This window comes from Ammospiza nelsoni, chromosome 3, assembly GCF_027579445.1.
Source record: "Ammospiza nelsoni isolate bAmmNel1 chromosome 3, bAmmNel1.pri, whole genome shotgun sequence".
Taxonomy (NCBI): domain Eukaryota; kingdom Metazoa; phylum Chordata; class Aves; order Passeriformes; family Passerellidae; genus Ammospiza; species Ammospiza nelsoni.
In genome coordinates, this window is record NC_080635.1 from 41,941,652 (window position 1) to 41,965,365 (window position 23,714).

At 36.9% G+C, this 23,714-nt stretch overlaps 2 protein-coding genes across 4 annotated transcripts in view; one reads left to right on the forward strand and one right to left on the reverse strand.

Annotated features, from left to right (window-relative positions):
- Nucleotides 1–4,792, reverse strand: part of PHF10 (PHD finger protein 10) — a 25,284-nt gene extending 20,492 nt beyond the window's left edge. The window contains exon 1 of one of the 2 annotated variants that reach the window (XM_059469454.1): nt 4,639–4,792. The gene's annotated coding sequence lies outside the window, so the exon portion shown is untranslated. Of the gene's footprint in view, nt 1–1,994; nt 2,089–4,638 lie in introns of those variants that run through there. The other variant, XM_059469455.1, reaches the window with a different exon arrangement.
- The window catches only part of ERMARD (ER membrane associated RNA degradation), a 23,488-nt gene extending 2,779 nt beyond the window's left edge, over nt 1–20,709 (forward strand). Inside the window, exons 1-18 of one of the 2 annotated variants that reach the window (XM_059469451.1) lie at nt 4,785–5,090; nt 5,945–6,113; nt 7,214–7,353; nt 7,848–7,949; nt 9,141–9,230; nt 9,659–9,756; nt 10,276–10,412; nt 11,705–11,819; nt 12,355–12,457; nt 12,879–12,908; nt 13,418–13,485; nt 14,252–14,423; nt 15,326–15,409; nt 16,218–16,297; nt 16,782–16,910; nt 18,390–18,599; nt 19,505–19,618; nt 20,177–20,709. In XM_059469451.1, the coding sequence (XP_059325434.1) occupies nt 5,945–6,113; nt 7,214–7,353; nt 7,848–7,949; nt 9,141–9,230; nt 9,659–9,756; nt 10,276–10,412; nt 11,705–11,819; nt 12,355–12,457; nt 12,879–12,908; nt 13,418–13,485; nt 14,252–14,423; nt 15,326–15,409; nt 16,218–16,297; nt 16,782–16,910; nt 18,390–18,599; nt 19,505–19,618; nt 20,177–20,336 (2,001 nt within the window). In that variant the 5' untranslated portion in view covers nt 4,785–5,090 and the 3' untranslated portion in view covers nt 20,337–20,709. Of the gene's footprint in view, nt 1–4,784; nt 5,091–5,944; nt 6,114–7,213; nt 7,354–7,847; nt 7,950–9,140; nt 9,231–9,658; nt 9,757–10,275; nt 10,413–11,704; nt 11,820–12,354; nt 12,458–12,878; nt 12,909–13,417; nt 13,486–14,251; nt 14,424–15,325; nt 15,410–16,217; nt 16,298–16,781; nt 16,911–18,389; nt 18,600–19,504; nt 19,619–20,176 lie in introns of those variants that run through there. The other variant, XM_059469450.1, reaches the window with a different exon arrangement.
- Nucleotides 20,710–23,714: the final 3,005 nt, after the last annotated feature.

Sequence of the window (23,714 nt, forward strand, 5' to 3'; positions counted from 1 at the left end):
ACATTTACAACCAAGAAATCACATCCCCCACTCTTCCACCTCCAGCTTACTACAGCCTACTTGTAAATTTATTGGGCTCTCAGCCTTTTTGGTAAAATTGTTTTCAAAACTAAACTGTATGAATTGATGGCTGGAATAAACATAATGCTTGGGAGAAAAAAGTTAACTTGGGCCACTTCACTAATCTGTTTGCACCTACAGCTTCTCAGTCAAAGCACGTCTTAAGAGGCAGCATACTGTGGGATGGCACCAGAAAAGCAGGTAGATGCAAAAACTGGATTTGGTACTGAAGGTGAACCCTTCAAATGTTTTATGTAACTCACTAAACACAGGTTGGTTTCAATCAGGTTTTAAGAACTGATGATGAACACTGCAAAGCAGAAGTCTTCTTTGGCACTCTACTAGACAGATAAAAGCATTCTGAATGCCAATGGGAGCTCCAAGGTAGTTGGAATACTAAATTTATATACCAACACAGCACAATCTAGAATCCTTTTATTTTAGGTGTTCCAAGTTCAGATGACTGATGTTAATTTGAAGTCCTAGGAGCATGTCTGGTGGCACCTGGAGTTACCATCCACCCTGCAGTTCCCTGCCACCCTTCTCTTCCATGACACCTCACACTACAACTGCATAGCATCTCGCGTGGAATGCAAGAATCCAAATGGAGATCCAAGTACACCGGACAAAGGAAAACAAAATTCGCTGAACTCATGGAATTGTACTGGCACAACAAGCAGCAGAAACAAGTGGGTGACAGGTATGTGCAGCTGGGGCTGTTTACCACTTACTGAACACATGAAGACAGCAACCCTCAGAGAACTAGGCAGAATCACAGCAGCACCTTGAATTGTCACCTGGGATACTACTAACCATAAAGAATGTAAAAGCTTCAGGACCACCTGAAACAAGTTAAGCTGCTAAAGGTGAAAGAACATCTAGGAGATAACACACAGTTTTAAAAGTTGTTTTTCATTTTCAAAAGGTGTAACAAATAATATGTTTGCTTACAATCATTGCCTGATTTGCCTTTTCCACAATTAGCACTGATACCACATACTTATAACGGTCATAGTTCAATTCCTTCACAGCATTTAATATTTCTTCTGAGATTGAGGCACACAAGAAGGCACTAGAAGCTCCATCGTATGTGGCGTATTGTAGTTTCTTCTATCAAAAACAATTTTGAAAGATCATAGTTTTCATCCTAGTAGTCTTTTGCAAAAAACACCCTTTACAGTCATTTTCATTACAAGAACATGAGAAGAACTAGTGAGTTGAATAGTCAGTACAGATGATGGTCTCAAACAGCAAAGGATGCACTACTTTTACTCTGAAATGTTTTATCTGTTTTTTTAAAGGTGACACACATGCCCAGCCAATCTCCATTTAACAATCAGGAGAGTACTCTTCATTATTTGGGCCTAGTTCACTGGAAAACAGTGCTACAAATATCTATTCCAAATACCCAAGATATGTCTTCCAGACAGCAGAATTAAAAAGATCCAGTTATAACTGTTCAAAATACCACTAATACCTGTGGATTATCTCAACAAATTGTTTTCTTTTATATTTGCTCAATTTGTGTATGTACCAATCTGACTGTCAAGGATACCAAGTAATTTTATGCAGGTCCTGTGATATTAGCAGAATTAACAGAAATCCACAAATTTGACATCATGATCCTTTGCTAACTGGACATTTTGTGGATTATGGTACTTTGAACTGTGCTGTAGCTCAATTTGATTTTAAAAAATGCAAAAGTTTATGAAGCTTCAGCTCCACCTAAACAGCACACACTCAGCAGTGACCTCACAGAGGCCCTTCTGCACTTCGCAAGACAGAATACATTCACATTACATCCATGTGCCAAAACTCAAAAGACTGCAGAGATTTATGTGTGTTTAAGTTTATGCAATATTCACTGTTCTGTAAATACTTCTGCAAGACAAGCTGCTCTTGCAATGAGACAAGTAATTTAAATACTACTCTACCGTCAGTATCGCTTGAGCTTTGTCTTGTAATAAGTCATCCTGAACTTTAGTGCGTGGCTCCAGTCTGTACGTGTTACGGCTTTTTGACTTTGCCTTTCCTTCTGCTGGAGCCGAGCCTGAAGCATCCTGTGGTTTTTTAACTTTTGACTGCACAAAATAATAAGAAAAAATCCACATCACATGTCAATATTTTAAAGATTCTAAATAATACTTAATGGTGTACAGATAAGAGAAAAAAAATCCCCAACAATTAGTCTAGGAATATGTTAAAAACCACAGAAAGCTAGAAGCTGGTTATCATCTTCTGGCTGTTTTAGCTACTGCTTTGCCTGAAACAGGAGAAGTGGTTGACTTTGACTCAATTTTAAATTCTTTTCCAGCAAAACCCAACTGAACTTTGCATTTAAACTCATGTATTACATATTACCACCCTGAATCCGCTCCCTTTTCCTAGGAAAAATACACAGATATAAATGTACCCATCCAAGACTGTTAGCCACAAGTTCAAGTTTCTCATTCAAATAGCCTACACAATACCCAAAATACAGACTTGGTTCATTTACTACTTCATTTTGCTTGTCCTTATTCCTTGTTACTAAAATAGTAGCTTATGTAATGATGATTTAACTTGCTCATTAAAAAAAAAAAGAAGGAAAAAGTAAGCTCCAGTGTGCAAAGCTTTGTAATTTTGCTTGGAACTGAAAACAAGATCTCTGAAGATCACGTTTTCTCCCCATCCAGCTATGTACTCTATATCTTCAAGACACATAACAAAACTTGTCCCTCTATGAATGCAAGAAGTAAGTCTGATGTTGCAAAAAAATGTCACCTGCTGTCCACCACGGTGGCTTAAAACAGAACAGTAAAATAGTAACAAAGACAGAGACAGAAAAGCACAAGGAACAATGAGATCCTAACAAATGCCACAGGCAATGGTCTTCCATACCAGCTACTTCCTAACAAACCACTTCCAAGTTTCGCTGACTCTTCAGTCTCAGCTCCACTTCCTGACTACTGCTAGAACCCAACATTGAGAGAAAATCATCAGTTCCTTACCAGGAGAGCAGAAAAGAACTCAAAGGTGAAATAACATCACAATGCAAGGCTTATGCTAAGAAGTACTGAAAAAAAGTCGCTTATGGATAATATAAAAGTCTAATGAGAATTATTTTAGAAGACGCGCTACTCAAGGGCTCAGAACTCTTTCCATCTGAGGAGTTTTAAGAATCAGGGAAGAAATGCAGTTTCTTCTCCGTGAAATTGCTTGCACATGCATTCTGTCAACAACTGTGGACATTACCTAAAAGTATCCTCTAGTTCCTTAAGAGCAGTGATGTTGGCAGCCTTAGTGCAAATTGCCCGCTGGTGTTTGTTGAACTCTGAATAGCATTTACTCTAAAAACACAAGGACCAAACACATTTGCACTTAGCCTGTGGAAACTCATTATCTACTAACTGCAAACTCAGATCTCAAAAGACTAAAAAAAAAAAAAAACGACTAAAGCCCTGACATGCTCATCACACATCACCTAACAGAAGAAAAACCACCTCAAGTCTTGCAGCTGAGGTCTTCAAATGAGCGTCCCCATCCATGTGAGCAACAATGAACTTGTGAAAAAGGGTGCAGTCCAAACAGTGATTCTTTGCTGACATGGTTCAGCTTGAGGCATATTACTTTCAACCTCTATCACCAATGCTGGAAGAAAATTCATGTCTACAGCACACAACTTCTAACAATGGTGATATTTAAAAGTTTACCTGCTATTATTAGTGACAGAAGCTTTCATAATCACTTGCAAAAAGTCATTGCATTTACTAGTGAGGCAACCAAAAACCTTGATTTCCCTACAGACATGGCTAGTAAATAAACCTTCTGTATGTCACTGTATAAAATACACAGTAAACCCCGAAGTTTTAGCACAATGTGGCAATTATGTTTCTGTAAAATATTTGCACCCTCTGAATAAAACGCTCAGAAGTTCAAGAACTGACTGCATTTGAACACTTGACCAAAAAATGCCTGTTCTTAGGCTACTCAACTCGAGTACATTGGCTTAACTTTGGACATACAGAAGGAAGATTGCTAATAGAAAAAAAAAAAAAAAGCTTTTGCTATTTACATGAAATTCTGTTTGTTACTAAGTCCATTTTAACTATCAATAGTTTTTAGTTGTTAAACAGGAAAGAGTTCTTGTTCATTCCTTCAGAAGAAGGTACGGGTTCTAGGTCAGAGCAGCACGCCGAGTTGGAGAGAGTGCCGCACCAAAGGCAGGACGCCGCTTCTCCTTAGCAGCACAGCAGCTGGGGCTCGCAGCGCCCGAGGCAGCACGCCAGCCGCAGGCCATGAGCCAACATCACACCTGACCAAGCAGAAAGAGCGGAGCTATCCCAAACCGGGCACGAACCGAGAGGGAACACCATTCCTCATACCAATGTTCGCAAGATCACACGCGCCTTTCATCCCACCTTCTCCCCGCCCCATCCTTCCCTACCAACTGAAGCGCCGCAGGCCCGGACCGGCACCCCCGCCTCAGTCGGGCACCACACCCCCCCCCGCGCCGGGGCCGCTGTCCCCGCTCCCGGCGGGGCCCCAGCCCGGCCAGCTCAGCCCCCGGAGCCGCCCCTCGCCCTGGCGGCCGCTCACCATGTCTTTATCCTGGCGCTTTTTGCCTGCGTCCTCGGCTGCGGCGGCGGCGGTCCCGCTGGGCGGCGTACGGCGGCCCGGGCCCTGCCCGCGAGCCGGCCGTGACGCGGCGCGCGCGGGCAGCGGTAACGGAGCCGGCGGCGGCCATGGCGGAGCGGGGCCCCGCGCCGGGCCCCGGGAAAGGGCGGGGACGGGAGGGGACAGCCCTGCCCTGCCCCGCTTCTGCCAGGGCCAGCCCGCGCTCCCTGCAAAGGTCACCGCCCCGCCCCGTGCCTGGCCCGTTTTGCAGAAGTGCCGGCATTAAAGGGTAGCAGCGGTCGTGCAGGTTTTGCTCTGGCCTTCTGTCTTTGACAGAGAAACGGCGAACGGGAAGAGACACAAATTAAGATGGACTGAATGATATGTCTTCGGAACATTGTAGATTTTTAAATTTCTTTTTCTTTAAATAGCAGGTAGGTACTCCAGATGGCAGCTAATAGTGGTTTGCAATGGGAACTGTTACCGTGGCTTAGTGCTGACAGCTATGTAAATATTTCTTCTCTCCTTGAAGCCATGGATTCAGAAATTACATATGTGAGGGTAAATTCTGCCACTTAATTAAGAGAGGAAAAATGTTTTAAATTTAACTTTAATGGCATATTTTTCATTATTATTAGTTGTGGTACTTCATTATCAAACAATTTCTTGTCTATCTAATGAATGAGGAAGAGTGACTTTTTAAACTAAATCAGAAGCATTTTCATCCTTGTTAACATGGCACAGTTTTACCTGTGCAATTTTTAAAATTTAAATGTGTGCTTCTGAATCAGTCCATTTTTCTGTTTAGACTAATGTGAAAATAGCATGAATGCCTAAATTGCACTAACATTGCTACAGAATTCACGTGTTCTTCCCCTGTCTCCCTCCAAGGATCTTGCTGGTTTTAAGGACTGATGCTCTTGGTTTACTTGAAGTAGCATCAGTTTCTCTGCAAGCTCAGATTAGGCAGAACGTTTATGTATAAACTGGGATATTTTGCTTCAGTCTATCTTGTCATGAATTCAGTAGATATAACCATTCTGAAATTCACCCTCCTGGCCTTGTGAAAACAGAGCAATGCTTTCCCCTTGTTTTATGAAGGTAGTTCTGGTTGCGAGTTCCTTTCATCACGTATGTGAATGAAATTTGCATTGCAAACCCAAACAGCTTGTTTACAGACAGTGTATTACTGTCTGTGTAGCTGTGCTGATGGTAATTCTTTTGTTCTCGTGTACTTTCTGGCTTTCTTGTTACAAGGATTCTTTTTGTCTGTGTGTGTTTTTTCTAGATGGCATTGCCAGACTCCGTCACTACTTGCCTTTCTCAACCTGTGTGCTATGCGATTTGCAAACTTGGATTTGAGAAGAAAGACACCTATAATATTGATAATATTTTATCTGGAAGTGGGGAAGTTTATTGGCCAGCTGTTACAGAGCATGTGTGTTACCTTGAATCAGGTTGGTGTTTACCTGCTGTAGTAGTGATGCGTGTAAGACTGATGCAGAATTTCAGTACAGCTCACCAATTCTAGCTGCGTTGTGACAGCTTGTTACAGTACAGCATCAGCTCTGTTGCAGATTAGACTATGTAGAGTTCATATCTACAAAGAGCTTTAAATTTTTCATGTGCATTTGTATTTGGCTTTTGCTAGCTCCTAATGTTCATGTAATCTGTGCTAACTAAGTAGCTCCTACTTTGCCTTCATCTTGGTTCCCAGCTTTATGTGCCTGTAACATTAGGGGTTCAGTTCTGCTTCTCTCCAACCCCATAATTGTTTTGTTCTTTATATTCCTTTTGTGCTAAATTTAAAAGCCTGGGGCCATCAATATTGCTACCGTTGCTTCTGTTTGTGTTTCCCAGCTTTCGGTTGTACAGAAGTACAGTCCTGTTTCACTTCTATGTGAATAGTTTGTAGTTGGTTTTTAACCAAAACAAAGTATTTATGTCCTGATGAATTAATTGAATTTTAATTTGCCAAATTGCATCATGTAAGCTCTGTTATTAATTTCCAGAGGTAGTAGAAATATCTTAAACCATAAGAATTTCTTTTTCCTACAAAAAGTGTCCCATCAAAAAGAGGCAGTGATACCACTCTGTAAGTTACCACATCCATCTGCCTTCTTTAAAGGCCATAAGTGGTGCATTTTGACTCTCACTGAGCCTGCACTAGCTTCCAGCTTGATGTATGGAATTTCTATAGAAATTCTAGTAGTTTTTTCACATTTCAACAAAAGCAGAACGCAATGATCCTATTTACTTTCATATTTTCTTGTGTTAAGTTTTTGTTGGCGTAGAATTTTTGAGTTTTTTTGTTCTATTCAGAGAAGGTGCTTGGTATTACCTGGATTTGCATTGCAGTTTTACTTTTTAATACCTTTTCTGTGTGATGTTTTGGACAGTAAATTGTATTGTATTGGTTGTACTAAAATAGTCGGGATAAAGTTGTCTGTGCTAAATATGTACACAAACTGTAGCAGATTTTATCCCTAGTGAGTTTTAAAATATTAGGCCTTCGGGAAGGTTGGTACCCTAATCACTTTCTGCTTTTCAATTTAAGATCAAAGTGTGGATTATATCAAAAGCATACGATCATTAGGACCTGTCTGTGAATCTGTTAATTCATACTTCAAATCTCTGACCAAGGAGCAGTTTGTAATTCAGTATGCATCGTGGTTCCACTGGACAAACTGCACAGAGGTATGGAAATTTCTCTTAAATTTGTATTTTGGCACCTGAACTCTTTGTGGAAGTTTAATGTGAGAACACAGAAGAGGCATCCATGACCCAAAATGCTTAGAATTTGTGACTAATTGTCCTTCTCTGATAGATGGTTGCTTATAATTTTTCTGACTTTGTAATTAGATTTTGTGTTAGACAACATGAGGAGCTTTGGGCCTGTTCTTACATTAGTTTGTAGGATTTTGTTTTTTAATAGTATGTGCCTAATGCCAAGTTTTACCTTGTAAAGTAGTTATGGATATTTATAAATATGTAAGTCACTAGATATCAAGAGGTACTCTAGGGAAATTTCTCTCCAGGTATCTACACTTTTGTTTCTTTGGCATGGTTTTCTTTCTACATTTGCACAGCAACTATCACGGAGGAATATTTACATTTCTCTGTGCTATTGGCTATGTGATCTTTCCTTTTAAATATTGAGCACAACATTCTTCCTCTCCCCCATCATGCAGGTATTTCTGGAAGTGTTTGATGTTTTGCAATCTACACAAGCTACAGAAGTTGCTGTAGGCTTAATGAAACTAACATCATGCTTGGAGCGAGCCTTGGGTGACGTAAGTGCCAGCATGAGGAGTCTATCTTGGCTTTATAAGAGGGGAATGAGCTCTTGGATTTAATTGTACATTGAAAAAAATCAATGTACAATTACCCTGTACATTGATTAACCCTGATATTACCCTGTGCTGTAGTAGTACACTAATAGCCCACATGCATTTTGAGTCAGACAGAGGTTCTTTCCTGGATCCAGTTGTGCTGATGGAAACATATGTGGGGCTCCTTCACCAGTGCTTGTAGGGTTGCTTGTGTGAGTGCTGTTACTGTCTAATTTAATTAGGAAATAGAAGTGTTTGATTGATCACTGTACACAGTAGGTCTTTATTAGTTTGATTTATTTAACTGAAGTAGGGTAGCATAGCTTCCACAGAAGATCTGATGGTGTATTAACTTCTGGGAGGGATGGCATACAGTTGGAAAAACAGGCTACTGGGTAACTTCTTTCCTAGGGAGAAGGGAGAAACAGCTACTTAAGCAGTTTTTGCTTCTGGGCTGTTTTACAGCCAGGTAAGTTAAAATGGCTAGCTGTTCAATATCTATGAGGAGCTCTGGAGAAGGAAATGACAGAGAAAGAGCAGTGGGCTAACTTATAAACCAATTTGCCCAATTGTGGGTTGTGGTAAATTTTTCAGTAAAAAAAATCACCAAAGATTGGGAAAAAATGTCAGGGAGAGTACAAGGAATGGAAGTTGTGATAGCAGTTGAAAATTGAGATGCTATTATTGTCCAACAAGTATAAAATCTAGTTTAAAGAACAGTCTGAATCAGAAAACGAACGACAAGTCTCCTCCCTTTCACATTGACAGACCCTATAAATTTCTGTTGTAAAAACAAAATACACCATCCTTGGTAGAGCTTATTCCCTTAATTAGGTGTTCTTGTTGTGCCTTACTGGTTTTTGTGGGATTTTTTGGAAGAGAAAAGCAGTATATGTACAGACCTTGTGAAAAGCCTAACTAAGGTCACATTAAATAAAATATCCACTCTTTCCTGATATGTTGTCTAAATTTTAATTTGTAATGAAATTACAGAATTTAAAGCCTTTTAAAGGATTTGGTGGGTTTTGTTTGGTTAGTGGTTTTACAATAATGAAAATGGTTATTGGGTAAAATAGTCAAGGTATATGTTTGAAATGCAAAGAACTATAATAAATTATTTATTATCTGTTTTGCTCTTTTTTTTTTTAATAGGTGTATTTACTTAAGGGTAATGATTGTCCTTTCCTTCTAAGAGACTTGCTTGCATCTGAGCAGCTTGCAGATGTCTTTGGACAAGCTGTAGTAAGTACATAATTTTGAAATAAGGAATAACTACAGAGCTGGTTTTCTTCCTACTAAATGTACCTTGTGTTAATTTGCTTTAAATTACATTGCATTTATAGTACAAGAAGTAAGAGCTGAACTTGATCTCATTTGTTTGCCTGTCATAACTGTTTGGGATGTCTTATAGCTAGTTTGATTCTTCCCATATTATATTCTATATCATGTACAAATAAGCTGAGATTCTCATTCAGAGAATACTGGGAATTGCAAGTAAAGAGTTTCTGTTACTGTGACAAGTGATGGCCAGTCATCTTGACAGTAGACATTGTAGTTTCTTAATAACTTCTGAACTTTACTGCCAGGGAAAGGTAATAAAAGTAAGAAGGGTAAGAAAGGCAAAAAATAATGGATTTCTTCATGCAGTAATTGCTTTATTTATTAATTAGATGAATGTACTGAGGGTATTCATTGGATCTCCACATGGTCTGAACCTTCGTAATGTTTTGTGGCATGGATTTGCATCACCACAAGAAATTCCTGCCAAGTAAGTTACCAGGAAAAGAACACTCCTTTTCTTACCAGTCAGACTTGTGAGTTCTTGGAAAGTGGTTAGTAACCCCCTACTTCTCTTATGGGAAAGAAAATAAATTTCCCTTGCAGCTTCTGCTTCTTTTGGAAATGGATTTCCATAGAATACTTCAGCCATCACAAAGATGGCCAGTACTAGGTCCAGTGGGTTTTGTACTGTTAGGGAAAACAAGAAAGTTCAACTTTTTTTTAAGCCAGGGCAGTGAGGAGTAACTTGGAACAGAGTAATGGGGTAGAAGGAGAAGCAACAGCAGCCAGTGTAGAATACAGTGATGCTTTTTATCTATTTCCTCTCTTTTTTTCATGCTTATGAATGCAATTAATTAAGTGCTCCTACTTAGATGGGGAGAGTACGTTCTGAGTGTTTTTTTAAAAAAGTGAAAAACCCTCTTTGTTCCTAACTCACAAATGTAGGTTCTTTGCAGAAAAATTTCTTTATATAAGCTTTTCTAATATATTGTGGTATTCTCCCTAGATACTGTGCTATGCTGCTCTTCTTAACTGCAGGATTGGGTCAGTTGTTAGAGACTTATCTTCTGCAAACTAAAGGTGTTTTAGTACATCGACCTTATGTGATCTTCATTAGCTTGGAGGAGCTTGATGCATTTCCAGGCAAGTATTTAACCACTAGCAATTTTTTTATTATCCTGTATTTGCTATTGTTTCCTTGTCCAAAAGCGCTGTTGAAAATAATGCATTTCCCAGAGTTCCAAGATTAAATTTTAACTCGGATACCTGTATACACTGTCATTAGATGAATCAATCATGCTTTAGGGCAACTTCTTAGTATGTAGACCGTTCACTGACTATTGAGTAAAAAGACTGCTGCATTCTAAAATAATTGCAACACATTGAAACGTGAAATATGTCTGCCTCTAAAGGACTTTAACTTTATGTTACATTTTTTAGATTATGTGAATTAATTTTATGTAACAGTGATCTAGTTTGCCTTTATGAAATCTAACTTTTTTCAGAATCAATGGGTTCCAGCTGCAAGGGTCCCAGCAGGAGTGCCCTGAGTCTTACAGGGAAGGTAGTGTTGAAACAGAGTAAAAGGTGGTGACACATTTTTGCTACACTAATGCCTTTCTTAGGGAAGGATTTGAAGTGTCAGATTAAAATCTTCTCCCTGTCCACACACCTTGTTTGGTTTATTCCTACTATTTTAAGGCAATAACAGCATATAGGGGATCTTGGTGTCAGTGGTAATCATGGCCCATTTGTGCTATATAATCAGTGGAACAACTGTCCCAGAAATGGAGACAGGGATTTGGGGAACCAAATCAATAATTATGTAGTGTAAATCCTATGGCTGTTGGTTGGCTTTGAAAAACCACTTACTGTAATCAAGTTACACTTATCATTTTAAGCTTTCTCTTTGAATAAGACATTTATAATATGAATTTATAAGTGTGGGTTTCATTACATGTTAGCATTGAAGTATGAAGTGTTAGTTTATAATGCTGTATTTTTAACACAGAAAATTTATAAAATAGTAACTACATGCTCATGTTCAAGTGTTCATACTATTGTATTAATTCTGGCTGAATAAAAATGATTCATAAATATTATACTTTTCTAAAGTATCTGAAGTAGATAGAGAACAACTCAATAGAAGCTGGGTCCAGTTGCTATGTAGTCTTTCAATGAAAAGCAAACATGACATTTTAAACTGGTTTTACTCTATTATTTTACATTATCACCACAAATACAATCTTACATATTTAAATTCTGATCTTAAGTGTGGCTACTGTTGTACTTGCATAGTTAAAAGAAAATGGATAACTTTTAAATTTCCCATTACAATTGTTGAAATTTTATCATATTTTCAGTAAAATATTTAAAATTCATCAGTGAAGTGTAGATTATGTGTAATTTTTCAATGTTGTTTTTTTAACTTGCAGATCTTAATAGTGAAATACTTTCGATAGCTGAGGAACTTGTAAAACTGTCCAGTTTTGTATTAAAAATTATGTTACCATTTTGGATCGCTGCTTTAACAGCTTTCAAGCAAAGCAGGTAAGATTTTGTAATTTCTTTTATTAGACACTAAAAAGAATATATTCTGGATTTTTATAACTACATTTGCAGATTCCAAGGCTTCATACTAAATTACTTCACAGCATATAGTTATGCTTTGTTATGGTGATGTCTTGGAAAGTTCGTTGAGTTATGGCTTTGTTTTGTGCCAACTAAGATTATAAACTATATTTTGAAAAAGAACTGTTGGAGATGTAGCAAAAAAGGAGAGGTTTACAAAGCAAGTGGAAATAAATCTTCATATGTTAAATCACGCATATGTTGAATTTAAAAAAAAAGTGTACTGTTTTGTTTTCCTCTCCCATGCTCCATCTTTTTGTGAGTTATTCTCATCTCTGAGCTTGGATTCAGTGGTCAGTTTCTGTTTTGCACAGGTAGTCGTTTAATGTTTGTTTACAAAGTGCATTACAAAGGAATTTTGTAAGGGTTGTTTAGCCTGAGACAGTAACTCTGAAATGCTTTATATTTATGAGGAAGAAAAGCACCCCTTTGGATATCTCTGTTACTTTTTCAGGTATGCTGACAGTGTGATTCTCTTACTTCCTCAGCTGGAAGCTGGACTTAGATTGCTCTTCACTACAACTAATAAATGTCCAAATCGATTGCTAACAGCGGAGGTAAACTTTTGTCTAAAGTCAATTATGATTTAGTGCTTACAAAAGAATTATTCTAGAAATCTACAGATTTACCCTGCAAAATTTCAATCAATTTTGGAACATTATTTACAATTCTGCAGTTGAGATTCATGAATGCCTTTAATATTTTTTTAAATATCTGCCTTTAAAAAGAACTGAAAAAGTAGCGAAAGATTAAAGTTCAGAAACAGTAGTTTAGGGTGAAAAGCAGGACATGATATATTTGCTTTAAAAAAACTCAGCTCAAGATTCCAAATTGCCTTTTTTCATTCATAAGGGGACTTTTTTGCTATTCATGCACCTCTGATATCTCATGCAAATGAATAAACTAAAGTTTTATATACATGACTAGTTAATTGATTTTGTTTGAAAACCAAATAATATTATTTGTGTTTTGTTCTAGTCTTCTGCTCTCTACACCACTTTTGATGAGGTACTGTGATTTTTTTCTAAATATATATCAGTGTCAGAATTTAAACCATGCATGTGTCCCATTACTAGAGTTAAGAATGCACTTTCTTTTGTTGAATATGGCATTATTTCTAACTTTTCTCCCAAACAAAAGATGGTGGACAGTAAACACTTTAAATTTGGAATGCTTCTGCAGATATCAAAATTAATACAAATTGTAATGAACAGACTATGTTTTTTCTAAATATTTTTATCTTGAAATTCATCACTCCACAGAAACAAACATTCTGCTATTTTTCCTAGATTTAGTTATTCAAAATAAATACAAATAAATCTTGCCAGCATAAATCATCAGTTTTATAAGTTGATTGGATTATTTCAAGTTGTTTGTCAGTAATAATTAAGCATCTTGATTCTAGAGTGGCAGAAGTAATCACATCAGATTAGGAAACTGTTTTAGTTGGTGTTTCTTCTTTGATTATATTGGTCTTCAATAATTCAATAAGTTTCTATTCGAATTTTTTTTCCTAGATGCTAGCAAAGCATTTGGATAATGAAGAAGTCAACCAGCTACCTGTAGTTCTTGAAGAGCCTGCCATGGAAAGTGATTTTGAAAGTGTTCTAGAGTTTTGTCATCATTGTCTTTTGATTGTTTGTTTCACTGAGTAATAATCTTTACGATATGCCTAATACTCAGTTATTTCATATAGCTTATGTCCAGCAGCTTAGAACCTTAGAAGCTTAGAACTGGTAGCTTTTTTTATTGTGGAGGATACAAAGTCATACCTGACAAGCCATATTGCACTGGGTATAACACTAGCTTTCTTTCTGAAATATAAGTGTCTCAGAGATATTTGTCTTCAGACTCCTGAAGTTCAGCTGAATGAAGCAGGAGCAGAACTGATGCCTCACACAGGGATATTTCAAAACTTATTTCTGATTTCTTATGAGACATGCCTTACACTGTCTGGGCAGATAGCGCAAAAATGCAGCTCAAACCTACCAAAGCACATTCTGCATCTTGCTACCCAAATAGATTGTGAACAGAAAAACTAGGGGAGCTGAGTTTAGAGGCCTTTTGAGAGTATGGGGACATCTGAGGTTACTGTCCTGTTGCCAGAGGCAGTGGGGCTGTGAAGGGGCTGGGACACAAAGCTGATGGAAATCTGTTGATAACTGTCACAGTATAGAATGTATGTTACAGGTACAGTTTGCACTGGCTTTCTTTCTGAATATCTGGACACCTCTATAATATAGACATGGTCACATACTTGTCTTTCAGAGATATTCTATACACACAATATGTTCAATTCTGTATGAATGCACATGGAATAGAATTCTGTATTGGTGGTATGTGTTTCCATAGGACTTCCTTTGGGATTTCTTGAACCACCAGGAGGGCCCACGTATAAGAGATCGCTTAAGCCATGGAGAGATCAATCTAGAAACATTTCCCAGAGAAATAGCTAACCAAATAGTTGGATTTGCTATTACTGTTCTCTGCAGATTCTCAGATGAGGCTATGTATTCTCTTAAGGTAGGGACCAGTATTTTCTTCTCAGAATTTTTTTTTGTTATTTTGGATACCAAATATAATTCTAGATAGAGCATTATGACTGAATCTTTCCTGACAACTGCTTTTTGTGCAAATGACATACTCCTCCAAGTAAAAAAATATGAAAGTATGTTTTGCCTAGTTTTGTAGGGAAATAAGTACAGAAGGTTTTCCAAAATGTTACCCTTTCCTGTTATACTATAATTTGTTAGCTAAACCAGTCCTTATTCAAATGGTTGATCTGTAAATTATAATGATTATACTTAATTTTGTCAAATTGTATTGATGAACTAGCCTGTTTATCTGCAGAATTATTTGAAAGGTATGTAGAACATCTGTGGCTCACCCACTGAGGTATGTAGTGTGTAGTTAATGAGATTTTCTTTTCCTGAGACACTGTAAATAATAGTGCCTTGCTAATGGAAGTGTTATTTATATCTATACTTACACTATGAATTTGTAAACATTTTTTGCCTAGCACTGTGTTTCTCAACATCAGCAATTATTGTTTACTCTCCCCAGTTTCCTGTTGATATTTGAGATTACTTATTTCAATATCATGCAGCAACCTATGAGATAAATCTTCCATTTATTAGTTGCAGCTCTTTTTTAGTTTCTCAAGATGTATTGTGTGCTGCTGCATTAAGAGAATACTTGGTTGCTTTTCTGTCAGCTGCTGTCAGGCTTCATAGTTAAAATACGTGAAATTAAGCTTTAACCACTTATTGTGCTGATTACTTCTTTCAGCCCTTAGATATTTGGAAGTGTTTATTGACATCGGTGCTATAGGTGGCATGCATAAAATGAAGTATAAGTCAAAATCTGAATATGATTAGCACAGCTTAGAGAAACTGATGTGTATTGTCTGTGATCTTGTAAATCAGGAACACATGCTCATAAAACCACTGCTGAACTGTGCAAGTTGCTACCAATCTCGATTTCATCCAATTTCCCGGCTCAAGAAACAGGTAGGTACTTCCATCTGTGACAGCATTTTGGTCCTTAAAATTGTGAATCCTCAAAATTATCTAATTCTTCATGCTTTGATTGTCCTAAAAAAAGTTCAAACCATACATATTTTTTATTATTTCTTTTGGTTTATTTTTCAAAACACAAAAGAAATCACAGTTGCTAAAATGAGATATAATTATGCACACTCCTGTTAATGCAATTAATACCATATTTGTGTTCTAGATCACTAAATAGTCTCAATCACTAAATTCTTACCCGAGTGTTTGCTTTTCTGTAGTTTTCTTAATCTCCATATGTTTTTTTTTATGTCAGGACCACTGCTAGGTCCTGTCTCCAGGATTAGGCTGTTACTAAGTTTTTTTACTGTATGAAGGACTGCTGATTAAGATTCTGTCATGGTAGCAAAATTTACTCTCCAATGTCATAGTAGTTCTCTGCCAATCAGTTTAATGAAGTGCTTGAGGATGTTTCTCTATTGATTTGAGATTACACTAGACATACCTAGTCCTTTTACTTTTCAACAGCATGCAAACAGTGTGTTGCAAAAGTAATGTTAGTTAATTTTTTATATTTAAAAAAACCATAGAATATTAAGTTAGTTTGTTCAGATAATGTAGTAACATGGAAGTGTACATCCAGACTTTTTGCCCTAACCTAAACCTTAAGAAATGAAGTTGGCTTACATGGTTATGACTAGTGAACAAATAACCTACAGTTTATTGCACGTTTTTTTTCTAAATGGGCCACTAAGAAAAGCATGTCAAAGTCTGTACTTTACAAAACATTTTTCATTTTGTTTTTGAGGTGCTGGAATGTATGAAGAGCATGCATTTATGGCCTGAATTGGCAACAGTGCCTGAGGAACGAGAACAAAGGATTAAAGGGTATGTGTGTGCTATATAAGATCACCAGATGTAAAAAAGCAAATAATTCCTTATCCTGAAAAGGACTTGGTAACCAGTGGGAAATTTTATATAAGACAATAGTTAGAAAACATGTAGCATTCTATCATCATTTGAAAAGGAGGAAGTCATTAATAATATCACTGGAAGATATTGTACTTGTTTAGAGCTGAGAGAAGAAAATTTAATGCATCTATCATATAATCAGTATACTGTAGGCTTTTTATGAACGGAGAATTAAGAGGGGTTTTGAGTATTGCTAACAATGAGAAAAGGTCGCTTTAGTTGGAGAAAGAAAATCATGCTTGTAAGGTAGAGGGAAAAGAAATTATATGAGAGCATAAGAGTGGATGCTGAATACACTGCTATCCAAAAAAATCTGCATCTTGATCTATGCCATTTAAGAAATAAGTACTTAACTACTTTATAGTGTCAAATATTATTTTTTTCCTCTCTTGTTTTTAAGGTTGGAAGGAAATGCTGAAGCTAATACTTTAATTTTGATGATATCTGAAATTATATCTCAGTTGCAGCATTATATGCCCCAGAATTGCTGTAGTTCGGATGATCCTATCAACAGTGTCCTAACAGAGAGGTGAGTTTTATGCCCTCCTGGTTCCTGCTGTCAGCTTCTACTTGCAGCCCAATGTAAGAATTCTCAAACCTAAATTATCCTGTCCCTGTTTGCAGAGAAATACTTGAAATGTTGTATGCACTTTTCTAGTGTTGCTGCTGATTTAATCTGAAAATTTTAGGATTGCAGCTGATTGTCATCTTCAAAATAAGGATGAGACGTACGTTTTAGAATTACAGTGGAGATTTTACTTAGAAATTAGACTGAAAAAATAACCTTTTTTTTTTCAGACCATGAAAGCAAAATACTTTAAATATTTGTGTACTTACTAGATTAGGTTGGTTTTTAGCCTGGTTTGTGCTAAAATTGCATCAGAAAATCCTTTTAGTGTGCTTGATGTTACAGCTGTGTGTGGTGTTCAAAATGGGAATACAGTGCTATGTAATTCTATTCTTCATGCTCTTATATCAAGATTCAGAAAGAGAAAATGTCTTGTTATACCTGGTGTCAGACTTGGAGGTGTGTAAGTTCCAATGCCCAATTTGGAATAATAATCAAAATAGTTTGACTTTTAATTGCCACTCTTAGAGCAGCCTTAAGATTCCCATGATCGAATGAATATGTTGAACAAAGCACTTCTAATCAAACCCATTAGGCATGGGTGGCATCCAGCAAAGAGGATTTTGCCTGTTGCTGATTTTACCTGTTACTTATATTACATGTGGGTCTTCCGCTTCCTACCCACCAATCTGCAGATTTATTATTTGGAGGAAAGAAGCCTAATTATTGGTGTGTTAGACCTTTAGAGTTTTCTGCCTTTATCACTTCAAGTCATTAATGTTCTGCTATCTCAGGGATAAAGTGAGCATGAGGGAGATTAAGAAACACTTCTATAAGAACAGAGTGTTTAAAGTGATGTGTGACACATTAGTGTAGCAGATATGACAGCAGGGAGATATTTGTGAGCTTTAACAAAGCGTGATCTGGTGTGGTGTTGATTAAAAAAATGGCCTCACCACCTGCATTTTACGCAATGTTGAGTCTGCTTCTTGTTCTGCCCAGGAGAAAGACCACACACTAATGGGAGTACTAATTAATAGCATTTGTTTCAGTGAGTTTTATTTTGGTGGAGGTTAATTCATTGTGAGTTGAGCTGTGGTGGGAGGCTTCAACCACAGCCCTGCTGTGATTTGATGTGTTCAGTGTATAATTTCAGCCAGGCGGTTTTGTTTATTGTGGTTGTGTTTCTTTGATCTGAAATGCGAAACATATTCATCATAATCAGATTTGCATTTATATTCAATAAAGTGATAGAAAACACAGTCACTACTCCTACTACCCAGATCCTTGCTTTTTTTCAGTCACGAGGTAAGGGCAGTTTGTTTCCAGGTTTTCTGAATTAAAACATTACGAGTCAAACCGCACTTAATATGAAATGTATCCGATGTTTAATCCAGCTAACAAAAGACTGACGTTAAAAAATCCCTTTCTGTTTTGGAGGCTGCTGGTGGAACTTTGCGATACACGCATTTGCACGCTGTATTCCCCACGACCTGTCCTGGAAGTAGTGGTGGTACTCCGCAAAATAAGCGCGCAGTGCCATCAAGTGTCCCAACAGGTTATTGCCGGCGCTGCGCTGAGACACACGCAGTGGCTCAACAAGACTCTGCGCTCCCGCCAGAGGCACAACTACCGGCGCATGCTGAACAGGTTGGCTGCTGGCTTTGCTTTATTCTGTGGTTAGGTTTATGGGGGAATGGCTGCACGCTGCTGTTGCTGCCTTCCAGTGGGCTCACTTGGAAGTTTAAAGTCAACAGTGTTCACGTGTTCTTGTTAACCATTTCAGAGTCAAGTGTCAACCAGGTCTATGTATTTACCAGATTATTATCAGACTTCTACTAAGTAGCATTATTGAAATAACAAGAAAATCTCAAACTGTAGAGTAATTTGGGGAGCATTGCTAGATTATGTCACTGTAAATTGGAAGCTTTCAAATTAAGTACTACTTGAATGTTAGATTGTATTTTTTTAATTTCTGGCTTTTCCTATTGAGGTATATAAATGCCATTCAAGTTTTATCTGACTGCAATAGGTTTAACAGATTTGAAGATTCTATCTACTTTATTTTACTGCTTTTTATCATTACACCTGAATCAGGCTCTTTATAGATGGAAGAGATTTTATTGTTCCATTAAGTTTTTAGTGATCATAGGAGCTTTCCAGAGTTTTATAAGTATTGTGTTACTGGCAAGATAATGTTCCTAAAAATGTTAACCATGTTATTTAAGAAATATAGCTTCAACTGACACCTGGTGGTACACATTTGTGATTTAGTTGAGCTGTAGTTTATTATCTATGAGCTCACGAGTTTTTCTTTGGAATCTTAGATATTTGCCTTCTCTTCCCCCCTCATTTTCAGTTTATATTCTCTGTTTACTTTTCTGGGATTTGCACTGCTTTTTGCTGAGGGACATTTCATAGTAGTTTTTTCCCCCGATTCTGCAATATCCAGCAATTTAGATTGGGTGCAGAAGTCTTAATATTTTTTTAATATTAATTATTTATTTTTAATTTGGTTTAATTTGTTTATTTAAGTATTTTTATTTTATTTCTAGCATTAAATTTTTGTCTCCCGTGTTGCGGCTCATCTTACTATTGATTACTCTGGAATTAGTCAGTGTTCATTCAGTTTGTAAGAAGAATCCTTTTGATTATCAGCAGTATCTAAAGTGAGTATATAAATTTATTTTATGAAAATAGAGATTGCCCCAGAATTCCATTTTGATTTGTACTGTAGAGATTTTTCATCATTGTAGTCATAATTTTACCTTGGACAATGTTCACTCAGGAGCTAAAATAACTTTCTTGAAGTGTAGATAGGGAATATTAATACATAAAATTTGCATTCAGTATGCTGCTGACTTTACCCCCTGTGTGTTAATTAACAGCTGGTTGGATGTCACATACATTGTGAAACATTTGACCAAGAAAGCAAAGGGAAGCTATTTGGGGAAAACTCTGTCACACATTTGGTCACTATTCTTTCTATGGTGCTGTTAATTGCAGTTCTGAAGATTTTCCCATCTTAGTGTGAGAGGGAGAGTTCTCCAAAAGTAGAGCAAACCTTAATGTATTGATCATCCAGTCCTCCTGAAGGAGATTTGGAAACTTGAAGATGTTTGCAGCTTTAAGTCAGGTGTTGCAATATTCTTCTCTTCTCTTTTTTTTTTAATTTTTCTTTTTAAATCCTTAAAGGAGTTTTTTTTCTCTAATGTTATTTCTCATAGGTTTTTGAAGTCAGTCTTGCAGTACACTGAGAACTTGGTGACATACACAAGCCCTGACAAAAACAAGTGGGATGAAACCATGGAACTTACAAAGAAGACTTTGATAAAAATAAAGAAAATCAGTGACAGAAAGCTGATGTTAATGCATCTAGTGACGTGAATGAAATGGGATTGAAATTGTCTGGAAATTGTTGTATCTAAACAGTTACGGAGACCTCATATTTGATAAATCTAATTCAAAGACAAAATTCATAAGTCATTTTCAAATTTTGGATTTCTTTTTATCAGGAAGTAGCTGTTGATACTGGAGATGAATGATCAAGGTTCCAGAGAACAGGTTGTTTGTCAAATCTACTGAAAAAGATAAACTGTGAAATAAATCAGGATGATGCAAGTTCTACTGTAAATATATCTTGTGTTTTATGCATTGATTGTTCCTATATTTTTGTAATTTTTTTTGTTTCTTACTGTACTGAAAAATACCTAAGAAAAAAATGTGAATAAAAAGCTCTGGAAATTTTTAAATCCGAAAAGTCATTTTTTACTTTGGAATACATCGGATATTATATCAGAGACTGTGATTGACAGGTTAAGAAATTATGAACTTTCATCCTAAAATAGTGCTCATTGTCATCTGTGGTTGTTATTAGTTGTGAACAGTCTGATCTTGCTCTAAAGTCTGAGGCAGAGCTGGTAACTCAGTAACCAGTTGTTTATAGATGAGGATTTAAGGGAACAGGATGGATACTTCTGCAGAAGGATACTTCTGCAGGGTATGTGTTTGTTTTGTTAAATTTCATCTTCTCATTCCAAAACATATTTAGTTAGTTAATTTCATATAGAATGAATGTGAACACGCACATGCTCACAGACATGTGTACACTGTGGTTTAGAAAGTTATCCGCTTATTGCACACAATATTAATTTGAATATTTTAGTTTTTCAAAATAAATTCTCCCCCTTTTTCATTACCAAAGAGTAGAACTTCGAAGGAATGCATAGGTTGAAGAACAGATTCACAGGAGACCACCAATGTCTCTCCATTTGCTTTTACCTATGGAGAGTAAAATCAGAGGCTAATGTCTGGATAATGTTTGGCTCTACAAAGGATTAAAGATTCAAGTTACATTTTAATAAGCTTCTTTGCAGTGTTTCTTGACTGGAAATCACAGCTAGAGAATTGCTAGTTTGGTTTATTCATTGTGGGGGATGGATATAAACTAAGATCATATTGCTTCCTTTGTGCTACTCTTCAAATATATTGTGTATGTTTGAGATTTAGCTTTGTCAATTCCCAAAAATTCTTTTGTTGCCATGAAAATAAACTATGTGAAGAAGTTTGAACTGGATAAAATAGATTAAATCTAGAAATAGAGAATAAATAGTCTAATGTAGTGCATAAGCCTAAAAGTTCAGCTTTTGTTAAAGCCTGAGTCAGCTGATCCTAATTATATTTTTGGAGGCTTATTTTGTACCCACTGACTTTGCTCGGATATATTAACTTCTGCTAAGTGTGTCTTGGTAGTGACATTTATGATGACATTTGCTTTGATGGTGGTAAGTATTCTAAGACAAAAATCATTTAAGTTTTATATATTCATTGTAGGAACAAGATCGAGAAATTACCACACAGTCATGTTTTGAAAATACATAAATGGCTGGCAAACTTTTTCCTTTTGAAAGTACATTCATGTACTAAAAGCACCTAATAGACTGCACAAGTGTATTTTCAACAACATAAGTTCTCCTTTTGTTGCCATATTTAAACTTTGGTAAAATGATCTTGCATTCAGTTCACTGCATTTGCTTTATCTAAGATGAAGTACATTGACAGTTTCTTCTTTCCTAATTAGTGCCACAGATGTGATTTGCTGCTCCAAGTTTGTGGTAAGAAGCATGAAGGATTTCTGGCAATTCTGTCAAAGATGCTTTTTCAGTTTTTTTTCCTACCTCTGAAGCTCTCTGATGGGAACACTGCTACCATCTATTGTTAAACAAATCTGGAACAGGCTGGGACAATCCAGTTAGTTATTCTGACTCAATGCTGTCATTTACCAGAAGGGCTTATGCATGCAGGGCTTATGGCTTATGACAGCCCTGCATGTCATTTGCATGCAGGGCTTACGGATTTTTCCTGCTGTTAAAAGAGTTGTGGAGTAGAGCTGTAGAATAAGTGTATATTCTACAATGCACATTGAAGAACAAATGGCAAGAGATATGGTAGAGGTCATTTGGTTTGTCCTTTATCAGTTACTTACTTTTCCACTTCAATTACTCATCTTTGCCATCTCTTTAGAATCACTTTTAAGATATAGGAAAGAGTCTAAACTCTGAGCAATCAGCATTTCTGAGAGCAAAAGAAGCTTGATGTATTTAGAATTGTACCAAAAAATGTTTTCTTCCAAGTGTGGTATTTCATCCAAGTATTAGTTGTATCTGATTTAATTGTTGGCCTTGCTCCCCAGGGTCTGTCTTTTCCTTGAAATATTCATACAGTAAGTCTAAATATCTATAAATCTATATACATATTTGGAAGCTGCAGCACCCCATGAGGAGGTATGTTTAATTATTTTGTTTACGTGGATAATGCTAATAAGGGAGTGATGATGCATAAGTCAGTTTGTCCAAGTTCAATTAGTCAGTTTATCAGAGAGTCACAGAATATGCCAAGTTGGAAGGGGCCCACAATGATAACTGAGTCTGACTCCAGGCCTTGCGCATAACCATCTCCAAGAGCTACACCCTGTGCCTGAGAACACTGTCCAAAAGCTTCTTAAACTCTGTCAGGCTGGTGCTGTGACCACTTCCCTGGGGAGCCCATTCCAGTACCCAAAAACCTTCTGGATGGAGAACATTTCTCTAATATGGACAATATTTTTCTATTTTTTTTTTCCAATCTAAACCTCCCCTGATAGAGCTTCAAGCCATTTCAACATTTGTGATTTTTGGTACCTTCTAGGGAGCATCAGGATCAGCTACACGTTGGCTGCAGTGGGCATTGCACAAGTACCATGAAATATCTTTTATGGCTACACATCTGTGTGTGAAAACAAAGCTTGTTCTTTGTGTTCTTTGAGCCATTCTCTAGTTTGTGCTCTCCTCAATGGCAATAGGAAGGGTTAGAAACAGAACCATGTGTTCTTATTCAAACATAACACCAGCAACCAAAAGTAATTAAAACCTTATTAGGGTTGTCATCACTACTGCATTATACAGAAAGGTTTACGTAAGAGATAGAGCAACAAATTTGATTTACTTCATCTTTTAATAAATCCCATCTAGCGGTTTTCAAGCAGCTTGATGGCCTTTGAAGTGAACACATGGTGGCAGTGTTTGGCAATTCAAAATAACATTCCATGCTGACATCCACTTTCTTATCTCTTTTCTTTGGATGTGTATAAAAAATCAAGTTTTCTTCTGATTTTATCAGTTTTGTTTATATGTGTCTCTGATTGTGTCTTCTGTAGAAACTTGTTTTCCCATTTGTTTCTGATCACTTTCGGAGAAATGAAACGCATCCAAAAAAATGTTTTTTGCA